The sequence below is a fragment of the Anguilla anguilla genome, chromosome 17 (assembly GCF_013347855.1).
Source record: "Anguilla anguilla isolate fAngAng1 chromosome 17, fAngAng1.pri, whole genome shotgun sequence".
NCBI lineage: Eukaryota > Metazoa > Chordata > Actinopteri > Anguilliformes > Anguillidae > Anguilla > Anguilla anguilla.
The window spans coordinates 8,001,214-8,023,212 of NC_049217.1; the positions used below are offsets into that span (position 1 = coordinate 8,001,214).

Below are 21,999 nucleotides of genomic sequence, written 5' to 3' on the forward strand. Positions count from 1 at the left end.
TAATTGATCGACTGGAATGGTGCCTAAAAGCACCTGCTACATTTAATGTTCTATTTTTTCAAACCGTTAAATTCAGCAAATAATTAGTAATTGTGCATTAAAATTAGCAAAAGAAATATGTCATGTTTAAGTATGTACCCTAGAGAGGTTGTTAACCTCTTTTCACCTTTTTTCCCAAACTTTTTTGTTAATGTGATCAATCTTATTTTTTAAAAATCTGCAATTATTTGTAACACTGTATGCTGCTGCTCTGGGCGTGGTGGCAGCACATTGGATTTTGAGTGCTCTTTACAGCTGTGAAACACACTGTCTGCACTGCATTGCCTGCTGGGTGTTTGTTCTGTTAAGCTATGTTTTTGTTGTTGCGATGGGTCTTACATTGCATTGCGCTTTTTGATCTCGGCGTCGCTGCGTTCTGCTATCGCGTTTTTCCATTGCTCCTCCCTGTCACATCTCTGATGTCACATTAACATATTTTACTCTGGATTAGCAAAAAAAAAGAAGAAAAAAAAGCCAAAGAACTCCTGACATACCGGGGGAGGGGGGGGGGGGGGGGGGGGGGGAGAGCTGCATTGAATTAAAATGTGTAGTTTTGGGACAAGAAGGGAAAGGTTTTTTTGAGAAAATTATTTTTATGACAGAAAGAAAGTGATCAAAAGCCATTATAAAACACTGATGAGTTTTGGGGTGCATATGGGGTGCATATGGTCGAATTTAGTACTGGACAGCAGCAGGGTTTTGCCTGGGCATCAGTCACTGGATGAGAACTCCTTTATCACCAGTTTTCCCAGGTGCTAATCAACAACCAATTTAAGTTCTTCAAGGCTAATATCAGACACTGTGCATCATATCTTAATTGAATAATAAATCAGAACTAGCAGACAGCTGAGAGTTGAATTGCTGCAGAATATGCAGTTGTATTATTACGTTTTGTTCAGGTTTAGGATGCAGTGTGTCTATAATCGCACACTTTCTCTCACCTGATAAAAAATATGATTTGTTGTGAATATCTACAAATTTGCTGTTTCATAAATGCTGATGTACTTTTTCTTCTTTTTCATTACTGATTTCATTCAGAATTCACCATATCTATGTTCCAAACTTTCAGCTGAAAAGTCTTACAAAATTATAAAACAATTTTGCAACATGCCCAGTGTAGAATCAACTCTGACAGAGTAAATCTATTAGACTTGAATCAATGCAAATATTTTACTTAAATCATTGTCTGAACCCTGAGCATTGACTTTTCTCTTGGTTAGCAGTTGTTTTCGCCTTGCTACTCTCCCATAAATTCCATTTTTGCCCAGTCTCTTTCTTATTGTGGAGTCATACTGGCCTTAGCTGAGGCTAGAGAGGTCTACAGTTCTTTGGATGTTATTTTGGGATATTTGATGCATTTTATATGATTCTTAGATGATTTTTGGCAGGACAGCCACTCCTGGGAAGATTCACCACTGTTCCAAGTGTTCCAGGTGGAGATAATGGCTCTCACTGTGCTTCAGTAGAGTTCCAGGCTTTGTAACCCTTTCCAGACTGATTATTTCAACAATTCTTTTTCCTCCTCTCTTCTGGAATTTCCTTTGGTCGTGATACAGTGTGCTCGTAGAAACTTTGTGGTGACTACTTCACTCTGATGGTAAGGTTCAATATGAGTGAGGTTCAGATTCAACAGGGCTGACTGCAATCAAGCCTGGCTGTGTTTAATTAGACAAACCTAATTATCAATTTGGCTAATTGGTTGATTGAGTAAATAAGGGGGAAATTACTTTTTTCACATGGGTGATGTGGATGTTTGATTACTTTTTTCATTTAAAAAAATGAGATGATAATTTTAAAAATGTGTTTTGTGTTAATCGGGTTCCCTTTGTGTAAATATCACATTTCGTCTAAAGATCTGAGACCATTCGGTGTGACAAACATGCGATAATAGAGGAATTCGGGAAGGGGCTACTTCTTTTTCACAGCGCTGTGTACTGGTATACGTGTACACAAAACACCAGTCCTATGGATAGGCTGTCAGATTGATATTTAACTTTAAAAATGACATTGGTAGAGAATAACTTTTAACAACAGAGTGACGAGAGAGGGATACGGGTGAAAGTATGTAAAGCTGGAATAGGGAGGGAGGGAAGGGGGGGGGGGTGTTGGGGGCGGTTGGAGAAAGAGGAGTGGTGCCAACTTGTTTTATTTCCGGTTGACAAAACGCTACACTCCACTTTCTTCTCGTGACAGAGGGTGATTTTCTTCAAAGGACAGCCGGAGAGAAGGGCTGGAAGTGACAAACAAGGGAAAAGAGAGACAAAAAACGCCAGGAAGAATAAGGAGAGAAAGAATTAAGGGCACGCGGGTTTGCGTGTGCATCATCGATCTAAGGCAACATTCATATCCATATCACAATACCTGTGTGTGCTGGTTTACACTCTTGCGTACGCACAGTACGTTACCCGTTTCGTGTGTTTGAGTGTGCGCTCGGCTCTGTGAATAGTTATTGTGTTTAATCGCGTGCTTGTTTACTGTCTGTGCGCGTGAGTGTGTCTGTGTGTTCGCGTGTATGTGTGTACGTGCGTGGGGCATCTCCAGTCCTCACGCATGGACACGTACAGCAGTTTGTGTGGCTGTAGGCCATTTTTTTTCCGTCTCTCGTTAGTTCATTCCTGTCACCCTTCCTCTCTCCCTCTTTTAACCGCTGGAAGGGGGGATGAGCAGAGGGAGGGGAAAAGGAAACAAGGTCACCATAGCAACCATGCCGGGACATATTTTCATCAAGGCTTTAAAACAAAGTAAAATGTAATTTCTCTTTTTTTTTTTGGAGGGGGGGGGGGGGCACATAATGACTGGACCATATGGAAATAAGGACATTAAAAGTGATAAGAGACTGAACCATCCAAAGAGAAGGATTCATAAATGTTAATATGTTTAGCGTCACATAAATATTAATTTCCCCAGGTAAAGTGCTCTCTCAGGGTATAAAAGGAGAGCACTCTGCCTACATTTTGATTTAAATTGGCCAAGTACTTTATTTCCTTCCTTCCCTCTTCCTTTCCTCTCTTTGTCTCCCTTTCCCTTTCCCATTTCTCTCTCCCCCTCTCCCTCTTTTCGCTGTGTAGCCCCAGGCGACACTGTGATGCTTCCTCCCCCACCTCTCTCCCTCTCTCTCTCTCTCTCACTGCCCCTGTCACCTTCAATTGCTCTATGAAGCTAGACACAGTGCCAGAGGCGAGAGAGAGAGAGAGGGGAGAGAAAGAGAGGAGAGAAGAGACGGAGAGAGGAGGAAAGAGAGAGAGAAATAGAGAGAGAGAGAAATAGACAGAGCAAGAGAGAGACAGAGAGAGAGAGAGAGGTAGAGAGAGAAGTTGATGGGGTGGTTGAAGGGACTCTTTGTCCAAGGGACCAGATGAACTCCAGTGTAGGATCACCCTATACACGCAACAGAGCAGATGTGGTCACTCATTGTAGGTTCAACTCACAGGAGGTGATGCTAAATATGGTAAAATCAGGAGACAGGGGCTCTGCCATGCACCCTCAGAGGCAGTAACGCAGGGTGCAGGGCTTCAGTGACCTGAGCATGTGCAGGTGGAGCTCGGGGCTGAGTGCTTTTCCCCAGGCCTGCATGTAAGCCTTCATGGTGCCGCTCTACTGAGAATCTGCCGCTGCATTAACACTCAAAATTACATGCAGTCCCTTCAGAAATGACCACAGTATAGGCATGATGGATCAGCTTATCTCTCCAACACACACACACATGCACACACACACACACACACACATGCACGCACGCACACACACACAGACATACACACATGCACGCACACACACATGCACATACACCAATGCATGCACACACACACACACACACACATACCAATGCATGCACACACATGCACACAAACACACATGCAGGCAAGGTAAAAGTGTTGAGAGATACACATTAGTTATAGTAATATCAGACAAAGGAATTAAAACTGATCTGCATCTGCACTTCAACCATGTGCAATGTTTACAGTTACAAATCTAAAATTGTCCAGTACAGAGCCAAATCAAGAAAATAAAATGTCTTTGTTCCAAACATTACGGAGCTCACTGGATATATATAATTAAGCAGGTCACAGGACCCAGCAAATACTATAGTCATTCTTGCTCAATCAGTGCAGCAAAACTTCATGCATGTGCAATAATAACAACACACTAATACTGTAGCAAGTTTTGCAATCCAGTGCACAGAATCTCTGTGTAAAGCATAACTTTGGAAAGCCTTTAAACCGTTCAGTTTCACAGAGGCATAGATTAATCAGTCCCATAAACTGCTTGACCTCCCTCCTTTTCCCTGCCAGTGGAGAAAGATTAAAAACATAAATGTGAAAAAGTGCTGACTCACTGATACAGCCTGAGCACTGAGACTGGCTGAACACAGGCCTCAGAGTGCTCAGGTTAAACCGTAGAGGAGCTCAATGTGTACGGGTGTCGGCTAAAGATGATGACATCATTTTCCCACCTCACGAGTGCCTGTGTCCGTTATTCTTCCCTGCGGCCTCATCTCACCTCCTGACATCCTCTCCTACCTTTAATCGTGGCCCGCAATGGAAACGTTAATTAATCAGATACTGCCAGCAACTGTTGAGATGCACTTTATAGTACAGAAAAAAATGTGCAGACATAAAGGATTAAAGAGATGGCTATTCATTACCCTAAAATGAAAGGACACAAACTCCAGGGATGTTTCTGTTCTCTAATACTGTGGCAAGATCATTAATACAAATCTCTCTCTCTGTCTCTCTTTCTCTCTGTCTCTCTCTCTCTCATTGGCGGAGAGGATAGACAAGATGTGGATACGGTAGCTAGCGGTATGATCAGGCCAGGGACAGCATGATGGTGGAGTTTTGGTATTACAAAGCAATAGAGAGCTTGAATATGTTTCAGAGTGTGTGGTGTCATAACGGTGTTTTAAGACAGTGGTGCGCAATGTTTTTCAGTATTTGATGTTTCCCACGCTGAGACTCGAAGAAACGGGAAATAATACGTTTGCCATTCATTAACATTCTGTGAAGCCCAGTACTGCGCGAGCGCTCTTTGATTCCCGCCTCAAACTTTGCTCACTTCGATGAGCGCGACAGAACAATGATTTTATATTTCCCTCTAGCGGTAGATTCATAGAAACACAGCTTAATGTTTATGCGCACACATTTTCCGCTTGAAAGTCCATACGAGGACTTTTATTTTTTTTCAAAAACTATTACCTGTTCAAAGATATCGCGTAGTTCCACAGTTATCAAGTGCTGCTAGTTACAAATAGCAAGGAGATCTATAAAAATACACATAAAAACATGGTCCGGGTCTCAGGAGGTTAATGTTTTACTGCAATATTTACGGCCATTCATTGCTGCGCGCATCAGACTAATATCTGTTTTTGGTACACTGGTAAATTAACGTTTCCCAATAAAATGCATGAAGATAAACTGAACAAAGCAATAAAGGGTTATCAAACGTCAGAAAGTTCAAAATTGAATGTACTTCTGTTTCAAATTCTGAGCCGTTTAATTTACAGCAAACGTGTCCTGAACAGGCTGATGTTAAAGTAGGTGTAGACTACAGTACTGATGTCTCGTGCTTTCCCTTACGCCCCGCTCAGCGTTCATTCGCGTGTCAACGTGGCGCTTCAAAGCCAATCACAACTCAGGTCTTCTTGTTTCTTCGCAATCATTGGTGAACATCTCTATTGACAGGTTTTCAATTGGTCCGCTGTTGAATCGGTTGCATCCCCTCCAGGCATATAATTTAAAGAGACTACCAACGCGTATTGTGGGAAAAGTCGAGAGAGTGATCCCTTGGAAATGTGTTTGAGAGGAAATAGGTAAGTATTGTTTTGCTAAATGTAATTACCTTTGCTTAATAAAATTACACATATGGCAGGAGTTAAAACAATATTCTTTGATTGTTTCATTGAAACGAAGTTTGCTAGTTCTGGAGAAATTGCGTTAAACCTGCTTGCAAAAGTATTGCCAAACGCATGCAAAGAGGTTGCAATGTTGCAACATGTTTTTTTTTTTTTGCTTTTTTTTTGGCTTAACAGGACTTGTTCGAAAAACTGCTCATACACTTATTAACCCTCCTGTTCTGTTCATTTTTTAGGTACAGCAAAAATGTTCCCGGGTCAATCCCCATACAGGGGGGGTTTGCAAATACATGAAATGAACCATTTTCATTTAAAATGTTGATTACACTAATTAAGGCCAGTAGAAGAAGTTTCATACTGAAAAAATAATTTTAAGTATTTTTCCTAGATTTTCAAACTTTAAAAAGGGTCAATTTGACCCGCAACATAACAGGAGGGTTAATATAGTACATCACCATGTTTCAGTATTATCTATATTTATTACAAAATTAAAAACAAGTTATCTATATATAAATGTGACGTCTATAGTCATTCAGAAATAGTTTTTTTAAGTGATCTCCTCTTACTGGTTCTGCTTTACGGTCGTGTTTGTTATCCTTCATCCAGGAAAGGCAAAATGATGCTCATGCCGTTGCTAGGGACAGTGTCACTGCTTCTGGCAGTGGCGGTTGCCGTGCCCTCGCAAGAGAAACGTGTGCATCACCACGGCGACCTGAGCGACCATCCCCATGACGACGCCCAGGGCTACCAGTTTGACCACGAGGCTTTCCTGGGAAAGGAAGAGGCTAAGACCTTTGATCAGCTGACTCCCGAGGAGAGCAAGGAAAAACTGGGGTAAATCACAGGTCATCTTTTACATCTCCGGTGTTCTAACCGCCACCCCCATTTTGGAGCAGCCAATCACAGGTGAAAGCCTGTCCCACCACTGAAAGTTCTCCTCCACTGAGGGAAAACAAGCATGCGCTCTGCAGTCCTGCAGCTGTGCTGCACGCCTGCTGTTACGCAGCTGATGCAGATGTAACGAGTTAAGAGTTTATACTCTGCGGCAGTGCAGTATAATGGGTGAGGAACTGTTCTTGTAACAGAAAGGTCACAGGTTAGATTCCCAGGTAGGACACTGCCGTTGTACCCTTGAGCAAGGTACTTAACCTGCTTTGCTTTAGTATATATCCAGCTGTGTAAATGGATGTTTGTAAACGTTGTGTAAGTCGCTCTGGATAAGAGCGTCTGCTAAATGCCTGTGATGTAATGAGCCCGAGGTGGGATTTGAACCAGACGCTCTGACTCGTCCACTTCATAGGCAAACGCTTTACCAGTCAGCTAAAGGCGAAATGAGGATTGTGTCACCAGAGGGTGTTGTCACGGTAACCTGCCAGGAGGGCCTTTGTTTTTACCGCATCTCGCCATGCTTCACTAGCGAACTAGCTGCGCTACACTTGCTACACGGGCAGACTGCAGGTATACTTGCCCCTGTGCAATGAAGAGGAATCCCCCTTCCATCTGAAACCATCCCTCAATGATACAGCTAACCACACCCCACCCTACGGGAGGCTGTGGAATGGTCACCATACAATTCCTGACAATGGGGCCCATCCAAGCACTCTCAACCACTGCTTTAGCTGGATGTGCCACACAAGAAGCCAGATTTATGCTGTTTTATAAGTTTTTATGGTAATGTAACTGACTGTCATAATCTCTATCGTCTTGTGCAATTTTGGATCCTTCAGAACAGGATCTTCTGGAAGCATGCACTGCACCCTCAACCGTGTCAACCACTAATGAGAAAGATACAGACAGAAGAGCACAAACACAAGAATATTCATTCTCTCTTACGGCCTTTCTGTCGACCATGATTAATCCGTTTACCTCCTTCTTCAGTGGAACGGTGTTGCAGTGTTGTGTCACTTCCTGCCCAGCAGTGTCCACGTCCTGCCGGCTGGTTTTACCCTTCCCTTCTGTCCTCCGGCAGGAAGATAGTGGATCGCATCGACACGGACGGCGACGGGCACATCAGCCACGGGGAGCTGCACCAGTGGATCAAGCACAGGCAGAACAGATACATCCAGGAGGACGTGGACAAGCAGTGGAAAGAGTTCGACCTCAACAATGACGGACAGGTCTCCTGGGGGGAGTACAAAAACAAAACCTATGGCTACTTCCTGGGTGAGAGCGGGGTGTGTGGCTACTTCCTGTGTGAGAGGGGGGGTGTGTGGCTACTTCCAGTGGGAGAGGAGGGTGGCTACTTCCTGTGTGACGGGGGGGGGGATATGGCTACTTCCTGTGTGAGAGTGGGGGGGGGGGGGGGGATATGGCTACTTCTTGTATGAGGTGGGGGGGGGGGTATGGCTACTTCCTGTGTGAGAGTGGGGGGGGGGGATATGGCTACTTGTACGAGGTGGGGAGGGGGGTATGGCTACTTCCTATGCGAGAGTGGGGTAGATATGGCTACTTCCTATGCGAGAGTGGGGGGGGGGATATGGCTACTTCTTGTATGAGGTGGGGGAGGTATGGCTACTTCCTGTGTGAAAGTGGGGGAGATATGGCTACTTCCTGTGTGAGAGTGGGGGGGGGGGGTATGGCTATTTGTACGAGGTGGGGAGGGGGGTATGGCTACTTCCTATGCGAGAGTGGGGTAGATATGGCTACTTCCTATGCGAGAGTGGGGGGGGGGGATATGGCTACTTCTTGTATGAGGTGGGGGAGGTATGGCTACTTCCTGTGTGAAAGTGGGGGAGATATGGCTACTTCCTGTGTGAGAGTGGGGGGGGGGGGTGGGTATGACTCAATTCACAGTAGTGCAGTAAAGGGGGGGGGGGGGGGGGGGGCTAGTTACTGGCCAATATCTTGTCTCACGTGATTAAGACACATTTTCTCACTGTAGAGCAGCCTACAGTCAAAGTGGCACTGAATGTATGAAAATCCCGCCTTCTTCAGATGAGAAGTTTGGAGACGGTGACGAGAAGTCCAGCTACAAGTCCATGGTCTCCAGGGACGAGAGGAGATTTAAAACCGCGGACAGAAACGCGGACGGCATGGCAACCAAGGAGGAGATGACAGCATTCCTACACCCTGAACTGTATGACCATATGAAGGACGTGGTTGTGAAGGTGAGCGGGCAGAAAGGAACGATATCAGTCTGGCTGATACCAGCTATGTACACTGGCTGGACACAGAGGTCCATAATGACAAACACATGCATGAATGACTCGCATCAGGGAGGATGCATTGAGGAACACTGGATTCCAACCTGCCGTTTTTCAAACCCCTCCTCTTCTTTTCTGTCTCCAGGAAACAATAGAGGACATTGACCTGAATGGGGATGGGCTCATAAACCTAGAAGAGTACATAGGTAAGGCTAGTAAACCCCCCCTCCCCCCTAGCCCCCGACCTTCTAGTATCTGCTAAGGCACTCTTCTATTGCATGGATGGGTTCTATGGTCCGGTATCTGTTAAGGCTCTGTTCCAGCACATGGATAAACCCCACAGTCTGGTATCTGTTAAGGCACTGTTCTAGTGCATGGATTGGCTCTATGGTCTGGTATCGGCTAAGGTACCGTTCTAGTGCATGGATTGGCTCTATGGTCTGGTATCTGTTAAGGGTCTGTTCTAGTGCATGGATTGGCCATTAAAGACGATCTGCAATAATGCCCTGTAACCTGCTTCTGACTGCAGGTGACATGTTCTCACTTGAAGATGGAGAGACTGAGCCTGAGTGGGTGACCACCGAGAAAAAACAGTTTGTGGACTTCAGGGACCTGAACAAGGTATGCATCACTGTGAAAATCTGCAGTGGTATTGAGGGCATTTTGAAACCGTATTTCTAATATGTAGGTTCTGTCAGTTTCAAGGCCTCCTCATGTTTTGGTTCCCTCATGGTGATTGACAGTGACTGACTGTAATGGACTGCGCTGTGCGAGCCTGCGTCGCGGTTGCTCTGCTCCTCATTGGCTGGTTAAACGGGCACGGCCCTCTCTTCTTCGTACTGATAGGACGGGGCTCTGGACGCCGCCGAAGTGGCCACATGGATCCTTCCTGGAGAGATCGACCACGCGGACAACGAGGCGAGGCACCTCATTCATGAGACCGACAGAGACAAGGTACCGCTGCCCCCTCCTCCCTCTCCCCAGTGTTCTCTTACCCTACGGTGTCATTATGGGATGTGAGCACCTAAATATAAGGGAAAAATATAAGCCTGAGGCCACTGAGGACAGAGTACCGTAAGGAATGGTAGCTGCTCCGTACTGACCTTTCCACACTTTCACGCAGATGACATGATTGATTCAAGAATTTCAATTCAAATCTTTTTTAAGTTATATATGAATGTTATTATTACAGTTTAAGATCTGTGTGAAAATTAACAGTTTGATTTGAATGGCCTCTAATTATAATTACTCTTTAAATCGTCTCTCTCTCTGATGCTCGATTGTGCTCGCAATGAATGGTGGCGGGTGGCGCTTTCTTCCTTCACCTCTACGCCGTGATTGGCCGAGCAGAACGAGAAACTCACCAAGGAGGAGATCCTGGCCAATTGGAACATGTTTGTTGGAAGCCAGGCAACCAATTATGGGGAAGACCTCACCAGGAGACACGAGGAGCTTTGATAACGTTTGAGTGCAAGGGCTTGGGGAGTCGGGGGTAGAAGTGGTGCAGGTTGGAGAGGGTGGACAAGATGTAACAAATGCATTGCTTTTGTTTGGGGGAGAGGGGTCTTGGGAGCAAAGGCACTGTAAAAGCAGCGGTAGCATTGGCATAATTGTGGTAAAGCATCGTCACACCACAGATGACTCTAGGGTAAGATAATAATAATAATAGTCAAAAGCTAAAAATGTATTATTTCAAAAGCTTCACCATAATTTAAACATTCCATACTTCATCCTGTAATTAGTATACACACATCCAATATGTTAGTACTGTACTGTGTTAAGTACAGCAATACAACAGCCCTAGTGAGCCTCATTTCAATACACAAAAAAATGCACTGAACCCCACACAGCACGTATTTATACTGTACAGCAACACACGGCTTTACCACAATTTACCAACAGCTCCTGCAGGCCAGACTGGGGTTTTGGGGGTCCCTGACTAGAATGGAATAAACTGCAATACACTGCAGTCGTGTGGAGGGAGGGATGAATTACCAAAGCTAGGAGAACAATGAGATTTAAGAAGAAAAAAATAAATAAATAAATAAAAAAAAACACTTCAGTTTAGTATCAGCGGTCTACGATCCAGCTAGCCTACCTCTTTCTGCATCCACCCTTTTCAGGATGGTCGACTTTCGCTCTCAGAGATTTTGGACAAAATGGAATTTCTGTCGGGCAGTTCCATAACCGACTATGGGAACCTGATGACAAAGCCCCACGATGAGTTCTGACGTGGTCTCTTTTTGTCCCCCAAGTGAACACCGTACAAAACCAGGAACACTCGCGTGGGAAAACCACCCGGCTTTCTCTCACAATAAAGACGTTTTGTGTACATCGTAGTTTATTTTTCCATTTATTATACATCCGTGTACAAGCGTCCGTGTATGTGTGTTTGTGTGCGTGCGTGTTTGAGATTGTGGGTCTGTTAAAATAAAAATGTGACTAAATGACCAGTGTAAGGAGTAACTGTGTGTGTGTACATGCACACACATACACACGACATACAAATACACACAAGTACATTATTCACTTACATTATTCTGAACACTATAGTCTGCAGTATTAAAAAATCCCCATAGTTCATAGAAACAGTCCAGCGCAGTTTAACCCCGCCCCCTCCCTCTCCATCTCACACTTGCATGACGGGACGAGCCTCCTTCGCCCTCAGGTCCACTCCAGAGCCAGAGAAGCCCGTTCCTCCCTGCAGAACAGAGACAGGAAACAGGAAATAGGAAGCAGGAAGTCAGAGAGAATGAAGGGGCGCTTGGCTTGGCCGCGCGGACAGACTGACGGACGCTCACCCTCTGCAGCGGGACGATGTCCCTCTCCGTCAGTTTGTCCCCGGTCACCGGGTCGGTCATGTCCTTCCGTATCAGACGCTCCACGCACTCCATCGTCACGACAACCCCGCTGCCACAGGGGGTGTGCGCGGCAGCACACACATTACACAGGAACACACAGAGACACAAACAATTCTTCACGTGTCCAAAAACACCAGTACAGTTTCAGCCAACATTGCTTAGACCAGTAGTTCCTAATTATCAGGGTTTTTAATTAATATTGTATCCCAAGTTTTGAGTGATGTAAAAGAAACATTTCAAGACATATTACAATTCCATATACTACTATTTATGCAGAGTGACCCCTTTACAATGGGTAACTCTTCAATAAATATTTAAATTGTTCTAATTTTTTTATTTTTGTCATGAGTTTCATTTTTTGTAACCTACATTGTGGTGGTCTCTTTACATTCTGACACAACTTCACATTCTAAATGTAACAAAAGACAGGGAGACGAGTCGTCAAGTTGACGGTGGCAGGAAACACTCACGATGGCCTGAGGACAGCACAAGGCAGGGAGTTGCCCAGGGTGTCTTTGGTCACTGCGCACACGTAGCGGTCCTGGAGCACAGGAGAGGAAGGCTCTGTACAGGAACCCATCTCACACAGAACATAGGGCTAGTGCTAACGCTAAATGCACACGACACATCTTATAAATGCAAATGTATGCTCTCCAGAATTTTGATAGACTTTGACCATGTTTTAATCACTGGAGATTTTAATATTCATATGGACGTCCCCACAGATCCTAAAACTGTTGATGTAACAAGGCTACTAAACTCCTTTGATTGTATTCAGCATGTGTTTGGCCCCACTCATAAACATGGCCATACTCTAGACTTGGTCATTTCACATGGTTTAGACATCAAGGTCCCTCATGTAGCTGATGTAGCAATGTCTGCCCATTATTGTGTCTTCTTTGAAATGTCACTCTGTACCAGCACAAGGACTGAGGGCTGAGACCCACCTGCCGTGTGAGCAGGGCCACCCGGTCCAGGCTGGGGTCCAGAGGCGTGAAGCGCACCGAGATCAGCTCGTTCATCTTCAGGGGTCGCCCCGACATGGGGCAGAGCACGGTCTTCACCTGGGACAGGGGTCACAGATAACAGCGCTCTGGGTAAACCGTGACTCTCTCGCGGGACGGTGAGCAAACAGCTCGGTCTGCAGGTCAGTCCCCGCCCCACAGCACTGCTCAAACAGACTCTTCCCACAGCCACATCACACATTTTTGATTTTTTTTTTTTTTTTTTTTTACTTTGACCCTCATTTTCTCCCAGTATGGAACCCAGCTCCTCGGTCAAACTGACCTTTAGCAAAGCTCCGCCTTCTTTCCCTGATCCTCCAATCACGGCTTGGCAACTGTTGCCATCCACCATAACATCAAAGACAAACAAGGCTTGTTTCACACAAGCCCTCCACTGTTCTCAGTGAAAGGCGCTCGTCATGTGTTTTGTAGCTGTCCATGACCATGAAATGCACTTTTTTGTACGTCGCTTTGGATAAAAGCGTCTGCCAAATAAATGTAATGTAATGTAATGCCATTTGGGTCAGAAGATGGTAAAGATATGCGCAGGGAACTTGTGATAGTGACACTATTAGTGACACTACTGACACGGCAGCAGTAGTCACGACGAGGTCGCGCTGCAGCGCGCACGACCACCCATTCCAAACTGCGCAGGAAAGGCACGCGCAGAGGTGCTGCAGACCCACAGAGACAGGAAGGGGAGAGGGAAAGAGAGAGGGAAGGAGAGAGGGAAGAATATGGGAAGGAGAGATGGATGGAGAGAGGGAAGGAGATGGGATGGAGAGAGGGAAGGAGACGGGATGGAGAAAGGGAAGGGGAGAGGGACTCACGGGCTTCTTTAATATGGTGGGCTTGGCCTCGGGGGTCAGGCTGGGGATCCAGAAGCTGGGGAGGGCGGAAGTGGAGCTGGAGCCGGAGCCGGAGCCGGAGCTGGACCCAGCGGAGGAAGAAGCGGCGCTGGAGCCAGCGGCCGGCCCGACCGAACCGCTCTTGCCCTCCGAGTCCCGGGACGTAGCTGCGGGCGAGACCGAGCGTTACCCTGGAGACGGCCTGGGAACCCGGACGCACGGATCCGGACAGACCTTCGGGCCCTCGCCCTATTGGCCGGGCGCTTACCGTACAGCACTTGAGACACAACAGAGACCGGCCGGCTTAGACTGGGCTGACTCTAAACACAGCCTTTTCCGTTTTAAGCCACTGCATTCACCTTTCACTCCCCTTCCCCAGGTTCACATGACTGGTTGGAAACTGTTGGTTATGTTCCAGAAAGTGTGCGAGTTTATCGCTGTCGACAGCGCGGCCATGGCAGGCTACTATTGGACGAGGTACAAAGTCAGTTCGACTCTGTGGGGGAGTGGCAGAGTCAGTGCCAATACTGCGCGACACAACTTTTATCTGCACCGATTTAGAAATGCCGCAGAGATGACCAAGTTATAATGGTCATCTAAAGACCCTCAGTGAATGTGCCTACTCTATATACCCACGAGTGCCCCAATTCCAGTACCTGTGACCTGTCACTGCCCCATTCTCTCTTTCTACTTCATCCCCCCCGTACCTGCAGTGAAGGGGTTGATGGGCTTGGAGACGATGCTGTTCTCTCTCTTCTTGAATTTCTCCACCCTCTCTCTCTCGCCGGAGGTGGATTCCAACTGGCTGTCGCTCTTCTGAGCTCGTTTCTGCTTCTCATAAGCCTGAGAGAGAGAGCGAGAGAGAGAGGGAGAGAGAAAGGGAGAGAAGGAAGGGAGAGACAGAGAGAGGGTGCGGAAGAGAGAGGGAGACACAGAGAGAAAGGGAGAGAGGGGGAGAGAGAGAGAGAGAGAAAGGGAGAGAGGGAGAGAGAGAGAGGTGTCGGATACATGGCAGAGGGTTTTCTATATAATGACTGATGAATGTTTTCCACATGGAGCAGACAGACACACAGAGGGAGCAGCTGGTCAGACAAACCTTCATTTTTCTGGCGATTTCCACTTTCTGGTGAAGGATGTACTCCAGAATGGCCTCTTTTTCATACAAGTAGCCATCCGCACTGAACACACAAAATGAGCGCAACCAACAACACAAAAAAAACAAACAAAAAAAAAACACCCATGAGCAGTTGTCTCACCATCAGCAAACAGTAAAAAGTTCAGTGTTATATCTGAAGGTCTGTACACAGCACATTTCATCCCACAGACACTCATATGAACTCTGCAACATTTAGAAAAACGCAGAATATATCACTGCATATACCTCCAAACATTAATTTAGCGTATTAATATTCTAAACACAATTCGCAAAGCTCAGTTTTGAGAGCAAACAAACAAACCAAGCAGAACACAAGACGTTATGATTCCATCACAATTACACAAATGTCCCGTCAGGCCATTGCATACTCTCAAAAGGATTCTGAAATATTATTTTTGTTTGATAAATCAGAGCACTAGGAACAATTATCAGAGCACTAGGCACAAATTAATAACGAAAATGGTGACCATTGTTGGGCTGAATGGCCTGTTCTGGTTATGTTATTGTAGTGATTGCTAATTGTCCATGTATAGGCTATATTGGTCATGTACTTAAGCGGTTTCGAATATTACTGGTCTAAACAGCGTAACGACAAAGAGCATCGAATCTCTTTGGTAACGATGCAGATCTGAGTGCATGACCGTATTGGAACGTGACTGACGTAACGACAGGATCCCTGCAGGGCTGGAGAGACAGACAGCAGCAGTCGAAGTCCTTTATAGCGTCCTTCCCCAACCGCACGCTTTGTGTGCCGTATCCAGAGGCCGCTATAAGAACAGGGAGATGAGAATTCAAAACAGAAGCCCTCATGTGAATATGAAACACACAATATGAAAACGGACTGATTGTAGTTAACACATAATAATAATAATACCTATAGTTAAAAAGAAGCATCGCCAAATATAACCTAACGTCAGTCGAATAAACTCGACCAAACAGTTTACACAGTAGGTTACGATAATAAACCCCAGGCAAAATGTAACATAGGTTAACTAGCTTGCTAGCTTGTGCAGGATAAATACGTGCCGGTTAATGCCAGTTAGTCGGCTAACTGGCGAAAGCGGAAACAAAAACTCACCTGTATCTTTCTTTTTCTCATGATACGTGTACACGGCACCAGCCGTGCAGTTTTTGCCATGTCGTGTCATAGTTTTATCGTCTATCCGGGAGAGCTAAATACGGAGTAAATAAACACGCAAACGAATTCAGTGTAACACCCACCGACACTTTAACTTGCTAAATTAGTCAGCTAAAATTAACTTTCGAATACTTCACGATGCAGTTTAATATATTTCAAAGTAATACCAATCAAACAATTATAAGACGAAGATTAATCTACAACATGTTACCTAAACCACTTCCACAACACACTAACTTCCGTTTGTGAACCTTCTATATCCGGTTCAGTATGTCGGTGGAGACCATAGATGAACTACATCTTGTACAGTTCAGTGGTGGAGTCTTTTCAGATCCTCCAATCGACATTTAAGTTATTTTGTCTATCGATAGTCAAAAGCTAAAATTCAGTACGTGTACGTATATCGGACCGGAGTGTCATAAAATAAATCGCATACACAAAACAAGATTGAATTTTTTTTGCTCCCTTCAACAGCCATTCATCAGTTAAAATCACTTTCTCTCTCAACAATAGCGACTTTTAGATTATATTCTATGACCAACATTGCTATTGGTTATTCAGAATAAGTGAAATTTATTTGCAAGCAAACGTTCATTTCAAAGTGATAAAAAGCCTACAGTTAATCTATTCTGTTAAATTATATTCTAAAGAATAAATGACCTTAGTGTCTTCATGGTTGTATTCTAGTTCACCTGTGAGTCAAAAGACACCACGTCTTGGGTCTTTAAGGACAGGTCATTGCCTGCATCCACCACCTAGATGTTTAATTTCGGGGGTGGTGGAGTGGACCCCTCTGTCTCAAAGGAGATCACATGTCTCTACGATGCCCTGAGACAGCTCAGGGTGTGGTTTCGGCAAGCTACAGCAGGCACAATTCCTAAATCAGTCCTGTCAGAGACACTGGAGTCATAAAGGCCTGCTCCAGGGCAATCCAGTTACTGAACCCCCATCATGCATTTCAGCACAAACTCACCTCATTCCGCTACTGAGATCCCACAGGTGGGAAACAATGTCAGCATAATAATCCACATTCAGTGAACTGGTGTCTGGGTTGCTTAGCTTCTACTGGTGTGTACCAGTGTTCCTTAGCTTGTACTGTTTCATTTGGATGTCATATAAAATTGTAGAGGAAGACATGGCACTGAAATGCTCCAGTAAGAAGGTGGTGGAAAACTGGGTGGAAAACTGCACAGATATGGTCTCTTGCTGAAATGCTTTCACACCATTGAAAAAATCTATCCATGTGAAATTCAGGACAGTTTACTCAGAGCAAAGTCCTTCATTCAGAAATCTGTTAGTTATTGACACGTCTCCCACCCCTTTGATGAGTGGTGCGCCCAAACTGAGGAAATTGACCGAGGAGGTCTACATTTGGACAGCCAGGTGTGGTAGTCAGTAATAAAGCCTTCAAATCCCAGAAGGCAGACAGCCAGCAGGATCACCCATCAGCCTCTGCTTTGTGTCATCGACCTCCGGAGTGGCAGGAACCTTAGTTCCTCAGAGATGATGTGATCCCTGCCAGCCAACACCTACCTCCTACCACTGCGGCAGAAACAGGTCCACTTCATAATGTTATAGAAGTAGCAGACAGGTCATGTCTGCTTCATAGTGTTATAGAAATCGCAGACAGGTCATGTCTGCTTCATAATGTTATAGAAACAGTTGTATTGACTGGAAATGTTAAGCCCTTTAGTACTAATAAGTACATTGTAATAAGTTACACAGATTGTGACATTCCTCTTCAAATTGCATTTAACAGGAAACAGTTACATTTCCCAAAAACTCAGACCTTGTGAAACAATACATATTTGTCTCTTAAAGGTACTTGGTGTTTATAAAGGCAAAATTGCTTCGAATAATGATTTCCTGAAAAAAAGCAATTTATAACTGAAATTCATGGAAGAAAACATCCAACTATTGATTGTGAGATATGCAATGAGATGATGTGATGCATTTTGTGTTGAATACCTGCAGATTCTGTATTAATTGTTGCATGTATGTGATTGCCTTGCAGATCATTGTAATGGCAGTATGGCTGGTGAACCTCCTTTGTTTGATCACCTGACTCACACCCTCTTCTCTCCAGTGACCAATGTGGATGAGCTACCGGTGTAAGAGTTACGAATAATAATAATCCTCAGCCATAGGTTCATCCAGCCAGGCTGACACCCCTACCATACTGAGTGACCATGTACGCCCTCAGGAAGTACTTTGTTTGACGACTTCCTGTTCATTGCTTGCTCTAGCAATGAATGGCAGAAGTCTCTCAGATGTGAGCGCACTGGCACATCTGTTATCTCACCCTTTTATGGGAGGGTAGGCTCAGTTCAGGCTGTCTCTGCCCCAGCCACTGCACCTCCTGTAGCCTCTCCCCTGAATCTCTCCCGTTGCACCTCCTGTAGCCTCTCCCCTGAATCTGTCCCACTGCACCTCCTGTAGCCTCTCCCCTGAATCTGTCCCGCTGCACCTCCTGTAGCCTCTCCCCTGAATCTGTCCCACTGCACCTCCTGTAGCCTCTCCCCTGAATCTGTCCCACTGCACCTCCTGTAGCCTCTCCCCTGAATCTGTCCCACTGCACCTCCTGTAGCCTCTCCCCTGAATCTGTCCCACTGCACCTCCTGTAGCCTCTCCCCTGAATCTGTCCCGCTGTACCTCCTGTAGCCTCTCCCCTGAATCTGTCCCGCTGTACCTCCTGTAGCCTCTCCCCTGAATCCCTCCCATGGTACCTCCAGTAGCCCCTTCTGAATCTGTGCCATTGCACCTCCTGTAGCCTCTCCCCTTACCTTCACTGCCTCTGATAAAGTAACGCCTGTCACCTTCTTAATTTGTGTTTCCTGTGTGTGTGCCAACCTTACATTTTTTTAAATCTGTAATTTTATCTAGTTCACTGTGTACCAGATCACCAGGTTATAATCAGAATGAATGAAAATTTAAGAAACCGTGTGTGAATTATGTTTGTCTAATATAACATTAACAATATAATTTATATATTCTCCCCAATGTAGAATGCCCAGTCATTTAAACATCTGCTCTCATTCCTGAAACATCCACTATCGATTCAAGAGAGCCTGTGTTCTTTCCCAAAGCACATCATGTCAGCCGCTAGTTCTTATCCCACCGCAGGCTGTAAGACAGGTTCAGGCAGAGCGGAGTCTGAGCAAGACTCAACAGGCAGCGCTGCAGACACACGAGCGGCCAGCAGGTGTCACTAGAGCACAGTGTGACATCATCACCCCAGCCAGCACTAGCCCTCCCATGACTGAGTGACTCTACAGCCCATTTTGCTTTGCAATCCATTTCACTGGAATGGATTTTTTTAAAGCACACATTACAGGAGTTATCTAGTTATCTGCACTAAGTAAAACCTGGAAACACCCCAAATCTGGAACTTGGACTGGAGTTAAATGAGCTGGTCTGGGTTTTACTCAGTGCAGTTATCCAGCTAACTCAGTAATCCTGCTTCATGGTTTTACTCAGCATAGTTATCCAGCTAACTCAGTAATCCTGCTTCATGGTTTTACTCAGCATAGTTATCCAGCTAACTCAGTAATCCTGCTTCATGGTTTTACTCAGCATAGTTATCCAGCTAATTTAGTAATCCTGCTTCATGGTTTTACTCAGCATAGTTATCCAGCTAACTCAGTAATCCTGCTTCATGAAACAAGGCCCAGAATGAGCTACCCAGCAGTATCCATTATGTTACTGAGTGACTTCATTGTGTTTACTGCTTTCGATCAGCAGATAGTATTGTGTGCCTCTGTTTTTTGCATTTATATCTATCTTATTTATTTATTTACTTGTTTATTTATTTATTTGAGTATTTTCTGAGGAAACCTATAAAGGACAAGAAAGGTAGAAGACACTAAAATGAAATGCTGCAGCACAAACATTTAAAATGTCCCTAATATTTTATTGCCATATGTATTCCTTCCATCAGACCAACAAAATTATTAAATTTATAAAGAATTCCTGTTTCTTGGGACTCTCCTTAGAACCTTTCCTTAAACAATAAATAAATAATTAGTTTTACTTCACTTTTAATTACTCTCTTTAATGTGTTCATTGGTGTGCATTTGTGTGATGTTTTCAAATCTATAAAGCAACAGAAAAATAACTTATAGATAATCAAAATAATAATCAAAGTAATAAGAAAATCCCGTTTGTTGCAGCGCCTTCCTCAGCCACATGGTGGCGACAGGGGCTTAGTGTCCACGCCCAAAGACACTAGCTATTGTCCTGCAGAAACACATAAGGAAGAGTTAACAAGTTACTGGCAGCACACCACAGTACGTGTATGAATAAAATTAATTAAAATGTTTTTTAACAACTTTTTATCCTTTGTTTTACTATTTTCCCAAAAAAAATTCCAAATCCTAGTGGTGTTTTTAGGCCTGCATTTGTAACATTCATCATCAGGCCTTAGGAGAGCAGAGTAATAATATTGTCCTCCAAAGTGTATGCAGCTAACTTCCTTTTACGCTGTACTCCCCCAACTGGGCTATGCAGTCACCATGCTGGAGAACCACACCTCGCACAGCTGGTGCAGGCAGACTGCAAACATCCAGTGGACCACAGGGGGTCGCTGTTGCACAGTGAGCCAAGGTATAGCCTAGTGACAAAAACCCTCCTTCCCTGGGTGATGTAACACACCCAGAGATTATCACCTCACAGTACTCTGAGCCCCAGAGGCTACAGACACAGGATCACATTCAGTACTGTGGGCCTCATCCTTGCACTAAGTCCAAACGCTTTTCATTGAAATATAAATGTAAAAAATATGTATATATTGTTTTGGAAATGCCCACATTACATATTCAATGCAAATATGTGTAAATGTAAAATGAAATGTAGCCCACAACAGCGTTACAGCATCCTTACTTGTAGATTGATCCAGAAACAGCATCAACAAATCCACCTGAAATAACAACATCAGTCTGTCAGGCGTGTCACGTATTTTCACAGAGACATGTACCGTATGTGTTGCACTTTCTATACTACCGTAAAATTATAACACCATACATTTTCATCTAAATGTACATGCATTTCTCATGCTTCTCTGTGGAAATATGAGCGCGAACAGTTGGAAAATGCACTATGTACAATGCCGCCATTTGACAGGCGCTCTTACCCATAGCGCTTCCGCAGCTTGGTGTATTTTTTATTTTTTCATTGTGTGCATTTATTCAGGATAAATTCTGAAGCAATGCAGCTTAAGGATTTCATTTACAAGCGCCCTGTCTGCCCGTTATACGCCCCCGCCGATCGGCCCCTTCTCATTCCCTTACCAGGTTTGCAGACGGTCTCACATATTACAGGGCAGACGTAGCAGAATTTACACTCCTAGAAAACAAAGACAGCAGAAAAATAAATTTAAAAACTTGGTAGGTAACACACCGTCCACTATCCATACAGAACTGTAGTTTCAGAATGGCCCCATGGTAAATTTGTTCCAGTTAGATAAATGCTAGAATAGAAAGGGCCTCTTGAAAGGCCATCAAGTGAATTATAATGTCCTGACGTTAAAGATGAATAGTATTGGAGAATGTGGTTTGTTCCATGGAGCTCAAAGGCATGTTTGGGAAATGGCATGTGAGAGGAGTTCAGGGGTTAAACCTTTACAGATGACACGGCATATCTACTTTTGCACACTGTTCAGTGTAAATCAACTCTTAACAGACTACAGCTAAGCTAGCGTAGAGTGCTGTCGGAAAAAGACCTTTCGTATGCAGCTTTAACATGGAGCCCACAGTGCCAGATTGACCAGCAGGGATGACTAGAGAGCAATGAAACGTGGACCCTTAACCGGCTGAACCCTTCCACAACCTGGGCGATGCAACCGCCAATTGCATGGTGCCTATGGAGCTGCCAGCCACGGCACTGGATTCAATCTGAGACCGTGGGGCTCATCCACACACCATCATGTGCTGGTGCCTTAACCGAAGTAGCCACCAACAGCCAG

The 21,999-nt window shown here is 44.8% G+C and overlaps 3 protein-coding genes across 4 annotated transcripts in view; 1 reads left to right on the forward strand and 2 right to left on the reverse strand.

Annotated features, from left to right (window-relative positions):
- Positions 1-5,751: 5,751 nt before the first annotated feature.
- Positions 5,752-11,372, forward strand: rcn3 (reticulocalbin 3, EF-hand calcium binding domain). 2 transcript variants are annotated; one of them, XM_035398194.1, is made up of 8 exons: positions 5,752-5,848; positions 6,497-6,724; positions 7,860-8,053; positions 8,825-8,997; positions 9,179-9,239; positions 9,563-9,654; positions 9,880-9,987; positions 11,157-11,372. In XM_035398194.1, exons 1-8 carry the CDS (start codon positions 5,829-5,831, stop codon positions 11,262-11,264), a joined length of 984 nt encoding a protein of 327 aa, XP_035254085.1. In that variant the 5' UTR covers positions 5,752-5,828; the 3' UTR covers positions 11,265-11,372. The 2 variants fall into 2 exon arrangements, with proteins under 2 accessions (XP_035254085.1, XP_035254084.1); XM_035398193.1 differs by having other exon boundaries at positions 10,384-11,356.
- Positions 11,373-16,292, reverse strand: nosip (nitric oxide synthase interacting protein). Its single transcript, XM_035398202.1, has 9 exons — positions 15,981-16,292; positions 15,564-15,669; positions 14,843-14,924; positions 14,454-14,589; positions 13,729-13,913; positions 12,842-12,958; positions 12,365-12,435; positions 11,835-11,943; positions 11,373-11,734 (listed from the first exon to the last, which is right to left on the reverse strand). The coding sequence occupies exons 1-9, from the start codon at positions 16,048-16,050 to the stop codon at positions 11,663-11,665; spliced, it is 948 nt and encodes a 315-aa protein (XP_035254093.1). The 5' UTR covers positions 16,051-16,292; the 3' UTR covers positions 11,373-11,662.
- Positions 16,293-19,929: 3,637 nt separating this feature from the next.
- The window catches only part of LOC118216743 (serine-aspartate repeat-containing protein F), a 6,406-nt gene continuing 4,336 nt past the window's right edge, over positions 19,930-21,999 (reverse strand). The window contains exons 4-6 of the mRNA XM_035398189.1: positions 21,326-21,380; positions 20,919-20,955; positions 19,930-20,276 (exon numbers count right to left, since the gene is read on the reverse strand). Of these exons, the coding sequence (XP_035254080.1) occupies positions 20,243-20,276; positions 20,919-20,955; positions 21,326-21,380 (126 nt within the window). The 3' untranslated portion in view covers positions 19,930-20,242. The remainder of the gene's footprint in view (positions 20,277-20,918; positions 20,956-21,325; positions 21,381-21,999) is intronic.

What these genes read in the sequence shown, in the direction of transcription:
- rcn3 (XM_035398194.1), top strand. Translation starts at nt 5,829, where the DNA reads ATGTGTTTGAGAGGAAATAG. An exon ending in AACCTATGGCTACTTCCTGG is followed by an intron (nt 8,054 to 8,824) that starts GTGAGAGCGGGG and finishes CGCCTTCTTCAG; the next exon opens with ATGAGAAGTTTGGAGACGGT. An exon ending in ATGAGACCGACAGAGACAAG is followed by an intron (nt 9,988 to 11,156) that starts GTACCGCTGCCC and finishes CACCCTTTTCAG; the next exon opens with GATGGTCGACTTTCGCTCTC.
- nosip (XM_035398202.1), bottom strand. Translation starts at nt 16,050, where the DNA reads ATGACACGACATGGCAAAAACTGCACGGCTGGTGCCGTGTACACGTAT. An exon ending in TGAGAAAAAGAAAGATACAG is followed by an intron (nt 15,670 to 15,980) that starts GTGAGTTTTTGT and finishes CTGTTCTTATAG; the next exon opens with CGGCCTCTGGATACGGCACA. An exon ending in CATCAACCCCTTCACTGCAG is followed by an intron (nt 13,914 to 14,453) that starts GTACGGGGGGGA and finishes TCTCGCCCGCAG; the next exon opens with CTACGTCCCGGGACTCGGAG.